General features: G+C 40.7%; 1 protein-coding gene across 1 annotated transcript; it reads left to right on the top strand.

Annotated features, from left to right (window-relative positions):
• The first annotated feature begins 1,488 nt into the window (after positions 1 to 1,488).
• On the top strand, positions 1,489 to 3,301 carry LOC109244601. The gene is made up of 4 exons (XM_019411717.1): positions 1,489 to 1,625; positions 2,290 to 2,787; positions 2,948 to 3,038; positions 3,122 to 3,301. The coding sequence occupies exons 1-4, from the start codon at positions 1,489 to 1,491 to the stop codon at positions 3,299 to 3,301; spliced, it is 906 nt and encodes a 301-aa protein (XP_019267262.1).
• Positions 3,302 to 14,237: the final 10,936 nt, after the last annotated feature.

Here is a 14,237-nt window from a genome sequence, read left to right on the forward strand (position 1 = left end):
GGACACCTGATCCTTAACTTTGAATTACAAGTTCAAAAGTTAAGGACACCTGATCCTTAACTTTGATTTCCAAGTTAAAAAGTTAAGGACAGTTGGTCCTTAACTTTGAACACCAAGTTCAAAAGTTAAGGATACTTGGTCTTGAATTTACAGTACCTATTCTTAATTATACAAGGATTGCTCTATAAAATATGTCCTGAGTTTCCCATTCTCTTGACTTGCAGGATGGAAACAATATGCATTATAGTTGCTTTTAATGGTAGATGGACTGAAAGTATCGTGATCATCAAACAAAGCTTGTTCTAGTACCTGAGGCAATTCAGTTTCAAGATTTCATTAAACAGATCTTTGAAGTTATTGAATTGGATATAGACAAGTTTGAAGCAGTGATATGGTTTGATATCAACTTTGGAACAAGCAAGGGAATGCTTGTATCCAAAGATTTAGATCTTCACACATGTATTGAGTTACTAAAAAGTCATTCACTCTTCAAGGGCTGTCGTTTCATTGTTGATATTTCGGAAAGAGTTTGTGGATCAACAAGTGCCTTTGAACATGTCAACAGAGAAACTCAACATGACAATCAAAACAAATGCCAACAGATAATGGAAATAGATATGGTTGAAGCTCAACCAATAACTGAAGAGGCGCTTCAAATANTGCACTTTCGATCAAAAACCCGACCAAACGGCGTCCGAATGACCTGAAATTTTGCACACACATCACAAATCACATAACGAAGCTACAGCAACTCTCGAAATTCCATTCCGGACCTCGGATCAAAATCTCACCCATCAACCGGAATTCGCCAAAATACTAACTTCGCCAATTCAAGCCTAATTCTACACCGGACCTCCAAAATCAATTCCGATTGCAGTCCTAAGTCACAAATCATCCCCCCGAAGCTAACCGAATCACCGGAAATCACATCCGAGCCCTATAACTCATAAGTCAACGTCCGGTTGACTTTTCCAACTTAAGCCTTCCTTAAAGAGACTAAGTGTCTCATTTCTTATCAAAACCAATCCAAATCAACTCTCACACACCACCTACCGATAACGAAACATGAAGAAGCAATATACGGGGAAAACGGAGCAGTAACACATGAGACGACGGGTCGTGTCGTCACAAGAGTGTACCGGTAATCGAAGAAGTTGCTGAAAAAACCTCTACTCAACTAACTAGACGAAGGTCAAATTTGAAAAAAAGAAAGAATCCCCAACTACGATATTAAGAGAAAATGCTTTGTTGGATGAAATAAAAGTGGGATCAATATTTGACAAAAAGAAGAGTATAATTAACTATTTTTCGAATATAGCAATTAAAGGACATTTTGAATTCAAGGTTGTTAGATCAAGCTCAACAAGATATTCGTTGAAATACAACGATGATAGGTGTAGGTGGTGTGTGCGTGCTTTCAGAATTAAAGATTCAACACTGTTCAAGATAGTAAAGATTGAGAAAAATCATGACTGCTCTGTTAACACTATGAAAGCTAATCAAAGGCATGCAACTTCAAAGTTGATTAGTGGTTACATTTTCGACAATCTTCGAGACCCAAGGTTTGAAGTTACACCAGCTTTTGTCATTGCAGAAATGCAAAAATTGCATGGACTAGACATTGGGTATCACAAGGCGTGGCGTGCTATTCAATGTGCTTCTTAATAAGAGGAACTCCTGAAGAGAATTATGAATTATTGTCTTCATACTTGTATATGATGAGAAGTAAAAACCCGGGAACATATACTAACATAAAGATAGACGACAACAACATGTAAACAATCAAAAAAGAATTTATTAGTCTGTTTTATAAACTTTAGGACATGCTGTCTTTAACCAGTTAAAAAGTTAAGGACGTCTTGTCCTTAACTTTCATGTGTGCAGTCAAAAAGTTAAGGACACTTGGTCCTTAACTTAGAATTGCAATTTATAAAATTAAGGACATGGTGACCTTAACTTTTGACCTTGTTAGTCTAAGTTAAGGACTCCATATCCTTAACTTTTGAACTTTGAACTCAAAGTTAAGGGTGTATTCCTTAACTTTATAACTTGTAACTCAAAGGTAAGGACTGCATGTCCTTAACTTTATAACTTGTAACTCAAAGTTAAGGACTGCCTGTCCTTAACTTTTGACCTTGTTAGTATAACTTCAGGACTACTTGTCCTTAACTTTTGGCCTTGTTACCTGAAGTTCAGGACTACCTGTCCTTAACTTTTGACCTTGTTAGTCTAAGTTAAGGACTGTCTGTCCTTAACTTGTGTTAACCTTGTTTTATACTGTATTTTCAGGTTTCTTTATATGTTTTATGCATATGGATCATCAATATCTGGTTGGAATCATTGTAGATCAGTGATTGCTGTTGATGCAACTTTTTTGAAGTCAAAGTTTCGTGGTGTTTTAATGATTTCAGTTTCAAAGGATGCAAATAACCAAATTTTCCAACTAGCCTTTGGAATAGCAGAATCTGAAAATAACAATTCTTATGAGTGGTACTTTAGTGAGCTTCGCAATGCAATTGGGAGCCGTGAGAATTTAATTTTTTTATCAGACAGGGATCAAGCTATTGCATATGCCATCGCAAAGGTATATCCTGAAAGCCACCATGGGATTTGTATCTATCATTTGGAGCAGAACATAAAGCAAAGGAAAGTGAAAAGTGAGGTCATAAAACTTTTTCAAACTGCTGCAAGAGTATACAGGCGCAAAGAATTTGATCTTTACATGTCAAATATAGCAAAAGTAGATAAGAAGACTTATGACTACTTGATGGAAGAACCACCAGAAAGGTGGGCACGTTCTTGTAGTCCACGACGAAGATATGACATGCTCACAACAAACATAGTTGAGTCAATGAATTATGTCCTATATATTAGAAGCAAGGGAGCCGCCTACATTAAGAATGATGGATTTTATTCAAGTGAAGCTACAACGTTGGTTTTATGAAAGAAGAAATGAAACAGAAGGAACTTTTTATGATGTTTCTTGTTGGGTAGAGGAGGAATTGAAGAAAAAGATAGATTTAGCATTTACTTTGAATGTAAGTATTATGTTCTATGTTTAGGTTATTATTTTAGTATAATTTAACATAATGTTCTAACTTATAATTTTTCAACATTGAAGGTCTACCCTGTTGATTCATGGCATTCTAGAGTTGAAGAAGAAGGAATAACTTTCTTGGTGGACTTAAACAAAAGAACATGTAATTGTTTTCAGTTTCAATTTGATGAATTGCCATGCATACATGCAATTGCAGCTATCGAGAAGAGAAACATCAAGAAGTCCAACTTTTGCTCGCACTGATACTTAAAGGAAACTTGGCTGAAAACATATGAAAGACAAATACATCCTGTAGGACATACTGATTCTTGGATTGTACCAGAGAGTGTTAAGTCACAAATTGTTAAACCTCCAGATTTCAAAGTGCCACCAGGTAGAAGGCAGAAGAAAAGGCATATTCTAGCTACCGAGTCATCAAAAATAACATTCAAATGTGGTCGTTGCAGAATAATTGGTCATAATAGAACAACTTGTATATATTCTCTGGCAGTCTATCCATTTTCAAGAAAGCATAAAGAATAGTAGATATATCCACTTATGTTTATCGACTATTTTAAGTTTTTGCAATAAATTGGATTCATTTAGATTATTCTTATTTGAGTAGATGTCTGATTTTCAAATTTTCTTTCTGCTTACGTTCTTTTTGTTTCTTTTGAGTTCAAAGTTCAAAAGTTAAGGACAGACAATCCTTAAGTTTGACTTACAGGTTCAAAAGTTAAGGACAGGCAGTCCTTAAGTTTGACTTACAGGTTCAAAAGTTAAGGACAGACAGTCCTTAACTTTGAGTTCAAAGTTCAAAAGTTAAGGACCGTCTGTCCTTAACTTTGACTTACAAGTTCAAAAGTTAAAGAAAGACAGTCCTTAACTTTGAGTTCAAAGTTCAAAAGTTAAGGACAGACAGTCCTTAAGTATGATTTACAAGTTCAAAAGTTAAGAATAGGCAGTCCTTAAGTTTGACTTACACGTTCAAAAGTTAAGGACAAGCAGTCCTTAACTTTGAGTTCAAAGTTCAGAAGTTAAGGACTGTCAGTCCTTAACTTTGACTTTCAAGTTCAAAAGTTAAGGACAGGCAGTCCTTAACTTTAACTTACAAGTTGAAAAGTTTAGGACACTTGGTCCTTAACTTACAGTTCCAAGTACAAAAAATAAGGACACTTCGTCCTGAAGTTTGAGTTCCAAGTTCAAAAGTTAAGGATTCAATTTCAAAAGTTGAGGACACATGGTCCTGAACTTAGACTTTCAAGTTCAAAAGTTAAGGACACTTGGTCCTGAAGTTTGAGTTTCAAGTTCAAAAGTTAAGGACACTTGGTCCTGAAGTTTCAGTTTCAAGTTCAAAAGTTAACGACACATACTCCTGAACTTTGACTTACAAGTTCAAAAGTAAAGGACACTTGGTCCTTTACTTTGAATTTGAAGTTCAATTACACTTGGTCCTGAACTAATACTTACAAGCTCAATGGACAAATCGATACTTGACAGAAACAAAGAAATTAATAACATGATGCCTTCATATTACTTCTGAAATTGTAATTTTGCATAGCTGTGACAAAAAATTATGCTATGTAAACAAAATAAAAGTGCCTTTTGAGGAATTTACAAGATATTTCAGAATTCATATGGATTCTTTACAGCAATTTTATACAAAAAATCAACCACAGCTAACTTTCTTTACAACTAAACTACAGCTCCGTCAGACAGCAAGTTTCATTTTCACTATCATAGTCGTCGCCAACATTTTGTGGTGGTGTATCATAACTAGAATTTCTTTTCCACTCTCCATGTGCCCAAAGATTTGCTGCAAGTTCTTTTTTAAAGTCTTTTATGTCTTCAGGTTGGAATTTCTCCACATCCTTTCCCATCATCAACAACTCCACATACTTGATTAGGAATGCACCACAATCAGTCCTAAGAAAGATGTAATATGGAGTCAATTAAACAATAAATCTAAAGTACATATAAATATATAACAAATAACAACACAGTACGATCCAGTTTGGTGTGGTGATCTTTGCCACTGAATATCAAATTTGTTGAATGCATTTCCAAAAGACTTATGATGTTTCTCAAACTGTGAGAACTTTAGCAAGTGGGGGATCATGCGTGCATACATTTCAATGTGATTCATTCCTGACTCATATGGCTCACTATATATGGAATCGTACACATCAATCTTTTTCTCATTCAAGTCCAATAACCCCAAAAGAAAATGTGTCACAGCATTATCATCTTCTGAAGGAAGCCGTGTGACGACCCGACCCGTCGTCTTAGGAGTTACCGCCCCGTTTCCCCCATTCTTATGCTTTTTCATGTTTCATTATCAGTATTTGGTGTGTTAGAGTTGATTTGGATTGGTTTTGGTAGAAAATGAGACACTTAGTCTCTTTAAGGAAGGCTTGTTTCGAAAAAGTCAACCGGATGTTGACTATTGAGTTAGAGGGTTTGGATGCGATTTTTGGTGATTCGGTTAGCTTCAGGGGATGAATTGTGACTTAGGAGTGTGATCGGAATTGATTTTGGAGGTCCGGTGTAGAAGTAGGCTTGAATTAGCGAAGTTAGTATTTTGGCGAATTCCGGTTGATAGGTGAGATTTTGATTCGAGGGTCGAAATGGGATTCCGAGAGGTGCTGTAGCTTCGTTAGGTAATTTTGGATATGTGTGCAAAATTTCAGGTGATTCGGAGGTGATTTGGTTGGGTTTTTGATCGAATGCGAGTTTCGGAAGAATTTGAAGAACTTAGGCTTGGATTTGATGTAATTTGATGGTTTTAGTGTTAATCGTGGTGTTTTGATGATTGGAGAAAGTTTGAATAAGGTATTGGATCATGTTTGTGTTTTTGGTCGAGGTCCCGGGGGCCTCGGGGTAAGATCGGATGGTTAAACGGAGAGTTTTGGAATTTTTGCATGTTAAAGGTCAGCTGGTATCTGGTATTTCCGCATCTGTGGAAAAGGGACCGCAGATGCGAAGAAGGGGTCGCAAGTGCGGACTGGACCAGTTGGAGGAATTTCGCAGAAGCGGGCGTATTCCCGCAGATGCGGTGTCCGCAGGAGCGGAAAATGACCGCAGAAGCGGTCCTGAGGAATTTTGAAGAATCCGTAGAAGCGGAGGAATTGCCGCATAAGCGGTAACCGCATATGCGGTATCTGGGTCGCAGAAGCGGAAAAAGGCCTGGGCAGAAGGGTTTTTAAATAACATTTTATCCGCGAGCTTGGGATATTTTCCACCATTTTTGAACAACATTAAGAGCTATTGGACGGGAATTGAAGGTGATTTCAACTGGGATTGATTGGAGGTGAGTTATATGACCTTGAAACACGATTATTATGTGAAATTTACCTAGAAATTCATGGAAATTAAGCCTAAAATTGGTGAACTAGGGCTTGAGTTTTTGATATTTCAAATTGGGATTTGATGGGTCATTTGAGCTCGGGTTTGAGAGTTCTTGGTATGTATGAACTTGTGGCGAGATAAGGAATCCGGTGATGTTAATTTTCTAATTTTTCGAGAAGTGGGCCCGGGGCTCGGGTTTTGCAATTTCGTAATTTTTGATGTTTTTCGATTCTTTTCGATTGGGTTATGTTCCCTTAGCCTATTGTGATGTATTCGCTCTGATTTTGGATAGATTCGATGCGCGTGGAGGCCGATTTGATGGGCAAGGGCGTCGCGAGCTAGAGATTTAACCGGATCGAGGTGAGTAATGATTGTAAATGATATCCTGAGGGTTTGAAACCCCGGATTTGCGCACCATAGTGCTATATTGAGGTGACTTACACGCCGGATAGCGAGCGTGGGGTAGAGAACCGTTGGGGATTGTGACTTGGTCTGTCCCGATTAATGATTTTTACCGCGTATTGGACTGGAACATATTTGTTATTATCATGATTTGGGCTGATTGCCATATTTGGGCTTCGTGCCAATTATTTGAACCCTTCGGGGATTATTTTCACTGTTTCCTCACTGTTTTGACTTATTACTTGAACTCAGTCATATTGTTTCTCCACTATTTTACAACTCAGCCACTTTTACTCAGATTTGGTCTTAAATGATATTTTAAATGATAATTTGGGCTGAGGACTACTGTTTTACTAATGCCCGAGGGGCTTGTGATGATATTCCGACTGAGTGTGGCCGAGGGCCAGATGTGAGGATACACTTAGTGATGTGAGGCCGAGGGCCTGGATGTGAGGATTATATATGGATCGGGCTGCATGCCGCAGCAGTATATTATATGGATCGGGCTGCACGCCGCAACTGTATGTATATATTAGATTGGACTGCACGCCGCAGTGATATAGCGCTTGGGCTGTAGGAGCCCCTCCGGAGTCTGCACCCCCACAGTGAGCGCGGGTACCCATATGGATTGGGTTGCACGCCGCAGCGAGCTATGCATCGGGTTGCACGCCGCAGCGATATGTGGATCGGGCTGCACGCCGCAGCGGCTACTATGTGATACTGTTCTGAGAATGTTGTTGAGAGTGAGCCCGAGGGGCTGGTACTGTTTTTTTTTGAGGGACTGCCCAAGGGGCGGACTTTTATGTGCTATTCTTGCATATTCATTTGCCTTTTACCTGTAATACTGCGGTATTTGTGCCCGAGGGGTGGACTTTTCTGTGCTTATCAGCACTAACTGTTTTGAAATTATTTTTGTAATTATTGAAAAGATCATTTTCAAAAGAGATTTGAACTGAGCCAAGGTATTTCTAAGATTTTCATAGATTACACTTGTTTTTCTCTAGAAAATTGTACCCGGCTTTTATATAGCATGTTGGTTGCTTTACGTGATTTCTTGCTTCTCAGTTATTATTTACCTTTATTACTCACTGAGTTGGAGTACTCACTTTACTCCCTGCACCTCGCGTGCAGTTGCAGGTATTTATTCACCCGGTAGCGGGTATTGGCTGCATGGAGGCAGAGTTGTAGAGGTTTTAGCGAGGTGACTGCCAGCGTACGCAGCACCACTGTCTTTCTATGTTATTCATTATTCTTGTTCAGTGTATTTCTAGACTGTAAAGTGGGAATTTCATTCTTATAGATGCTCGTGACTTGTGACACCCCGGTCGGGCTGTGTTGGGTTGTAATTACGTTAATTAATATCATTAAGTCATATTCGAACTATTATTTAACTGATTAACTGCTGAAAAGTGGTTTTCTGAAATGGTCTGGCTGGCCTTGTCTTCTCGAGACGCGCCATCACGACCGGAGCGGGGTTTGGGTCGTGACAAGTTGGTATCAGAGCCTACGTTACTAGGTCTCACGAGTCATGAGCAGGTTTAGTAGAGTCTCGCGGATCGGTACGGAGACGTCTGTATTTATCCTCGAGAGGATGCAGAACCTTTAGGAAAAACTTCACCTTCTTGAATTCTTATCGCGCGTCCTTGATTCAGCTTGAAAAGAAACTCTTGAAATTCCTTCCACGCGTTTGTAAGCGCACATAAACGCTCAGTATCAGATGTGCCTTGATGGCTTGTGATTCCCCGATCAAGGGGCGAGATGTGATCTCTGTGAGTTTGATGTTGGGCCAGTCTGGAGGACTTGAGGTCGGATCTTGCCTATGGCTTGAGCACCGAGGTGCTGATTGTGTGAGCAAGTGTTTTGAACTTATATTTTCGGTGTTGTCCCTATAAGCTGGAATGGCGGTTGGATATCCATGTGATGAGTATGTTAGTACTGCGAGATGTATTTATATGACTTGGTAGTGACGAAGAAGTCTGCTGGATAATAGATGAATTGTTAAGTGTTCGTTTCCTATTGTGATTTGATGTGTAGCCCGAGTATGGGCGCGTGAAGAATATTTTCGTGTCTCCTAGTTGGGGAGTGAAGTGCATTACATGTGGCGGTATGAGTTCAGACCCAGGAAAACTAAATGACTGTGTAATGTGTATGACGGTGGAAGGTATACTGAAATACTAAATTGAGGCGAAGCAGGTGGGTTATCTCCTGCGGAGTGTTCTTAAGTGGTATGGTCCTTATGTGTATGTTAGAAGATCTCATGTGTAATTGAAGGGTACGTGTTGAAATTTGAAAATTCGGGTCGCTTAAGAGAGTGGACTCAACTGATGTGGGGATGAATGCGAGATTTGCAGAGGATTACAGTACTAGATGATCTGTGTTTTCACAAACTTGTAAATGATTTGAGTTTAACCTCACCATGATATTGTGGCATCATTAGAATAAAAGTGTTATGAGTTGTTGAGTGTGTCTTGATATATGGCTTTGAGCCAAGTTGGGGAGTTTGCTATTGATTAGCTAATTGTACGGTCAGGTGCTATGTTGGTTCCGGTTCGAGGCATGCTGGCGAATCAGTTCTGGTTGCGGAAATTGAGCCGAGGATGGTACGAGTGAAGCAAAATTTTGACAAAGGTTATATGGTGCCTCGTAGATGTGTAAGAATCAAGGGAAGTCTTAAGCAGCTGTTGGTAAGAATGCTCGATGTATGGTGCAGGAAGATGTTTGTTTGTATTGGAATGGGGTCATATCCTGCGGTGTCAGAGTGCTAATAAGGCACGAGTGGTTCTGCTCGTTAGGTCAGGTAATTTGCAGTTTGAATAAGAGTGAATGACTTTCGAGAATGGTTCTAATGTGTTCAAGATTATACAGGGAACCATCGGGTATCTTAAGGTTGTGCATGTGGTCAGAGATTGTGTTTTCATTGGAAAAGGTCAAGACTTGTGGTATTTTTTTATGTTAATTATGGGATTCTATGTATCAGTATCTGGGAAGTAAAGGTAACGAATTTAGATTCGCAGGAAGTTCTTCAGAGTAAAGTATTCTGGAATGTGGTATTTTTGGGAACATTTGAGAGAGTATTCAGTTGCCTATGGGTCTTAGACAGTGTGGTCTTGTGCTTGAGTCTCGTGTGGTAAGCCCGGGTTGAGGCATTGTGGTGCCACAGCAAGAGGGAATATCAAGTTGATGATGAATCAGAAGGGAAATTAGATAGATGGAATAGCTTGATAGTAGACCGAATCGGTATGGTAAGGATATGATTAATTCCTTGTATGTGTTAGAAGTAATGAGCCCTTGCAAGTATTTTTCAGCAATACTCTTGGAGTTTGGTGGCTTGCTTAGCTTGGTCGAGTTAGAAGGATTCAGTCCTGGCATGTCTGATTTGTGAAAAGGGAAATCGGAGAGTTCTTGATGGTTTCTACCGCGGTTTGGAGATGTATATTTTCTATGGGCATGAGAGACATGGAATGTGCAATGATTTTTCTTCTAGATGGGATCAATGGAAGTTCTTGACTAGTTGAGTAAGTAGATTTCTGTGGCTTGGAAGGGAGATAAAAGTTTTCATGTTATCCTTGGATGGTATGGTATATACGGCATGTGGTAGAGGACCGAGACTGGCGTGTGCTAGGTTACAGTTCAGTTCTGAAAGGAAGTTCATAAAACTCCTAGGCAACGGGTAGCCTCAGATAATCAAGGAAATGATACTGCTAATTGGAAGTGATTTGACGAGAGTATACGTCTCAGGAAAAGGTAATGTGATTAAACTGATGATACTTCGGTAGTATTGCGGCGCTTTCTTGTTAAATCGACTGCTGATATCTGAGTTTGTTTTGATGGCACAGGGGAATTTTAGAATATCTTTTGTGGAATGATTAGGTACTTGAGGTGTGATATGTATTCATATGGTGGAATTTAGGATCAGGTATGGTGATTCGTGTGCTATATGGAGTTGGAGACCGGGAGTTCTCGTGTTCAGGCTATGCAGTGGTTGTGGATCGTGTGTATCGGCACCGTTTAGCGGTTATTAGGATTTGGAGGCCCGAGTGGATCTTTCTTTGCTTGGTATGTTAGATATTGGATATGATGCTGGGGTGTAGACTGGCTGTCTCAGTGATGGGTTATTCTAGACTATTGCGCTATGGGCTATGCCGGAAAGCGCCACGGATGGAGTGGCGAGGTGCGTCGGATTATGTTCTAGCAGAGTGGTTTATATTCCAAAGACCCAGCGGACGGCTGGGAAGGATTGCTTTTCTTAATTGGGCCTTCGTGATGGATGTCAGTGCAAAGGTTTCTACCATTGATTCAGTTCCGGTGTTGAGGGACTTTTCGGATGCGTTTCTTGTGGCCGGGCATGTCGCCGGGCGAGGTTGTGGATTTCGGTATTGATTCGGTGCCGGGCACCGTATCGTACGGCTCCGGCAGGAGTTATAGTAGTGGAAGGAGCATCTTCAGGCTTCCTTGGTAATGAGTTCGTTGGCAGGCCGATGTGGCTACGTATTTAGCTTGAGCTGGCTTGGTTGGCCCCGAATTGTATTGTTGAGGGATAGGTTGATTCGATCGTTATTGAACTTGTTAGTGATCTGGGGAGATCTATGAGTTGCTTTTCGGTGCTGTGAGACGTTATGATTTGTTGGTTATGGGCACATGTGATGCGGTTCTATTGGGGATTCATAGTGAAAGTCGAGCGGGAAGAGTAATTGGGTGTTGCTCGGTAAATGGAGTATTGGTTATGACCTATCGGGTTGCGTGTCGTATGTTATTTGTTTCACCGTGGGTGTAATGAATTGCTTTGGTTTCAGACATCAAATGGTGTGTGGCTGTCGATTTTGGGCATAGTGACTTGAGGTGTTTCATGTGTAACAGTGTTTGGATAGGATCGCGCATTGTAGCGATGCCACGTGGAGATATGACCTTTCGGGGTAGATTCAGGTGTTCTATTTCTATGATGTGAGGCGGAGTCTCAGCCTTGTGTTGTAATGGTACTGATGAGCTTGAGGTACAGCTCTTTCTTTTGAGTCATATTTCATGGTTTGAGTATGTTCAGACCGTTTCTTATTGGTGCGCGTATTATGCAAGTTGTGGCTTAGGCCTGTATTAAGGTGTCATATCACCAGAGTGGTGTGTTGGATTCGAGGTGATCGTTGGGGTTATTAATGAATACGAACGGATTTGATTTCAGCTTGTTGGGAGGATAATATCAAGGTTCGGCTCGGAACCTGTTGATATATTAGTCAAAAGGGGAAGTGGCTTCGTGAATGGTTGATCTGAGGAATGGTTACGGTTTATTGCGTGTTTCATTTATCGTTGGCAGCATATGAAAGTGTTGGAATAAGACCTCAGTTGATAAGAGGTTTCCTACCGGTATTCGGGTGTTGTAGGCAACTGCCATGGATAGAAGTTATCGTTTCGAGTATTTGGGTTATGTAGTATATCATATGATTGCACCTGAGGTTGCAGGTATTGGTGATTACAGCTGGTTCGGGCTTATTCTGAGTATAGATGTGAGGTTCTGATCTTGTGTGTGATTTCGGAAAGTGCAATGTGGTTCTATGGTTTATGGACTAGATGGATTGTGAAATTTCAGCTATGTTGTGTTATCGGACCTACACGAGATAGGGTGACGTGGGATCACCCCCGGGTATATGCTTGGTAAGGTCATTCAGCTATTGGTTGGCTTCTAGGACAACTTTGGGTACGCTCGAGGACGAGCGTTTGTTTAAGTTGGGGAGGATGTGACGGCCCGACCCGTCGTCTCAGGAGTTACCGCCCCGTTTCCCCCATTCTTATGCTTCTTCATGTTTCATTATCAGTATTTGGTGTGCTAGAGTTGATTTGGATTGGTTTTGGTAGAAAATGAGACACTTAGTCTCTTTAAGGAAGGCTTGTTTCGGAAAAGTCAACCGGATGTTGACTATTGAGTTAGAGGGTTCAGATGCGATTTCCGGTGATTCAGTTAGCTTCGGGGGATGAATTGTGACTTAGGAGTGTGATCGGAATTGATTTTGGAGGTCCGGTGTAGAAGTAGGCTTGAATTGGCGAAGTTAGTATTTTGGCGAATTCCGGTTGATAGGTGAGATTTTGATCCGAGGGTCGAAATGGGATTTCGAGAGGCTTTGTAGCTTCGTTAGGTGATTTTAGATATGTGTGCAAAATTTCAGGTGATTCGGAGGTGATTTGGTTGGGTTTTTGATCGAATGCGAGTTTCGGAAGAATTTGAAGAACTTAGGCCTGGATTTGATGTAATTTGATGGTTTTAGTGTTAATCGTGGTGTTTTGATGATTGGAGCAAGTTTGAATAAGGTATTGGATCATGTTTGTGTTTTTGGTCGAGGTCCCAGGGGCCTCAGGGTAAGATCGGATGGTTAAACGGGGAGTTTTGGAATTTTTGCATGTTAAAGGTTAGCTGGTATCTGGTATTTCCGCATCTGCGGAAAAGGGACCGCAGATGCGAAGAAGGGGTCGCAGGTGCGGACTAGACCAGTTGGAGGATTTTCGCAGAAGCGGGCGTATTCCCGCAGATGCGGTGTCCGCAGGAGCGGAAAATGACCGCAGAAGCGGTCCTGAGGAATTTTGAAGAATCCGCAGAAGCGGTAACCGCATATGCGGTATCTGGGTCGCAGAAGCGGAAAAAGGCCTAGGCAGAAGGGTTTTTAAATAACATTTCATCCGCGAGCTTGGGATATTTTCCACCATTTTTGAACAACCTTAAGAGCTGTTGGACGGGAATTGAAGGTGATTTCGACTGGGATTGATTGGAGGTGAGTTATATGACCTTGAAACACGATTATTATGTGAAATTTACCTAGAAATTCATGGAAATTAAGCCTAAAATTGGTGAACTAGGGCTTGAGTTTTTGATATTTCAAATTGGGATTTGATGGGCCATTTGAGCTCGGATTTGAGAGTTCTTGGTATGTATGAACTCGTGGCGAGATAAGGAATCCGGTGATGTTAATTTTCTGATTTTTCGAGAAGTGGGCCCGGGGCTCGGGTTTTGCAATTTCGTGATTTTCGATGTTTTTTGATTCTTTTCGATTGGGTTATGTTCCTTAGCCTATTGTGATGTATTCGCTCTGATTTTGGATAGATTCGACGCGCGTGGAGGCCGATTTGATGGGAAAGGGCATCGTAAGCTAGAGATTTCACCGGTTCGAGGTGAGTAATGATTGTAAATGATATCCTGAGGGTTTGAAACCCCGAATTTGCGCACCATAGTGCTATATTGAGGTGACTTACACACTGGATAGCGAGCGTGGGGTAGAGCACCGTTGGGGATTGTGACTTGGTCCGTCCCGATTAATGATTTTTACCGCGTATTGACGTGGAACTATTATTTGTTAATTATCTATGTAGTTTGGGCTGTATTCGCCTATTAGTTCGGGTCTTCAGTCGACCTAATTTAGTTACGTAACCCTTCGAGGGTATTTTACTTTTCACGTTTCGTTTTCCTACCTAC

The sequence above is a fragment of the Nicotiana attenuata genome, unplaced genomic scaffold, assembly GCF_001879085.1.
Source record: "Nicotiana attenuata strain UT unplaced genomic scaffold, NIATTr2, whole genome shotgun sequence".
NCBI lineage: Eukaryota > Viridiplantae > Streptophyta > Magnoliopsida > Solanales > Solanaceae > Nicotiana > Nicotiana attenuata.

Coding starts and splice junctions, on each gene's coding strand:
- LOC109244601 (XM_019411717.1), top strand. CDS start 1,489: ATGAAAGCTAATCAAAGGCATGCAACTTCAAAGTTGATTAGTGGTTAC. Junction 2,788..2,947: donor ATGGAAGAACCACCAGAAAG/GTGGGCACGTTC, acceptor GTTTTATGAAAG/AAGAAATGAAACAGAAGGAA. Junction 3,039..3,121: donor ATTTAGCATTTACTTTGAAT/GTAAGTATTATG, acceptor TCAACATTGAAG/GTCTACCCTGTTGATTCATG.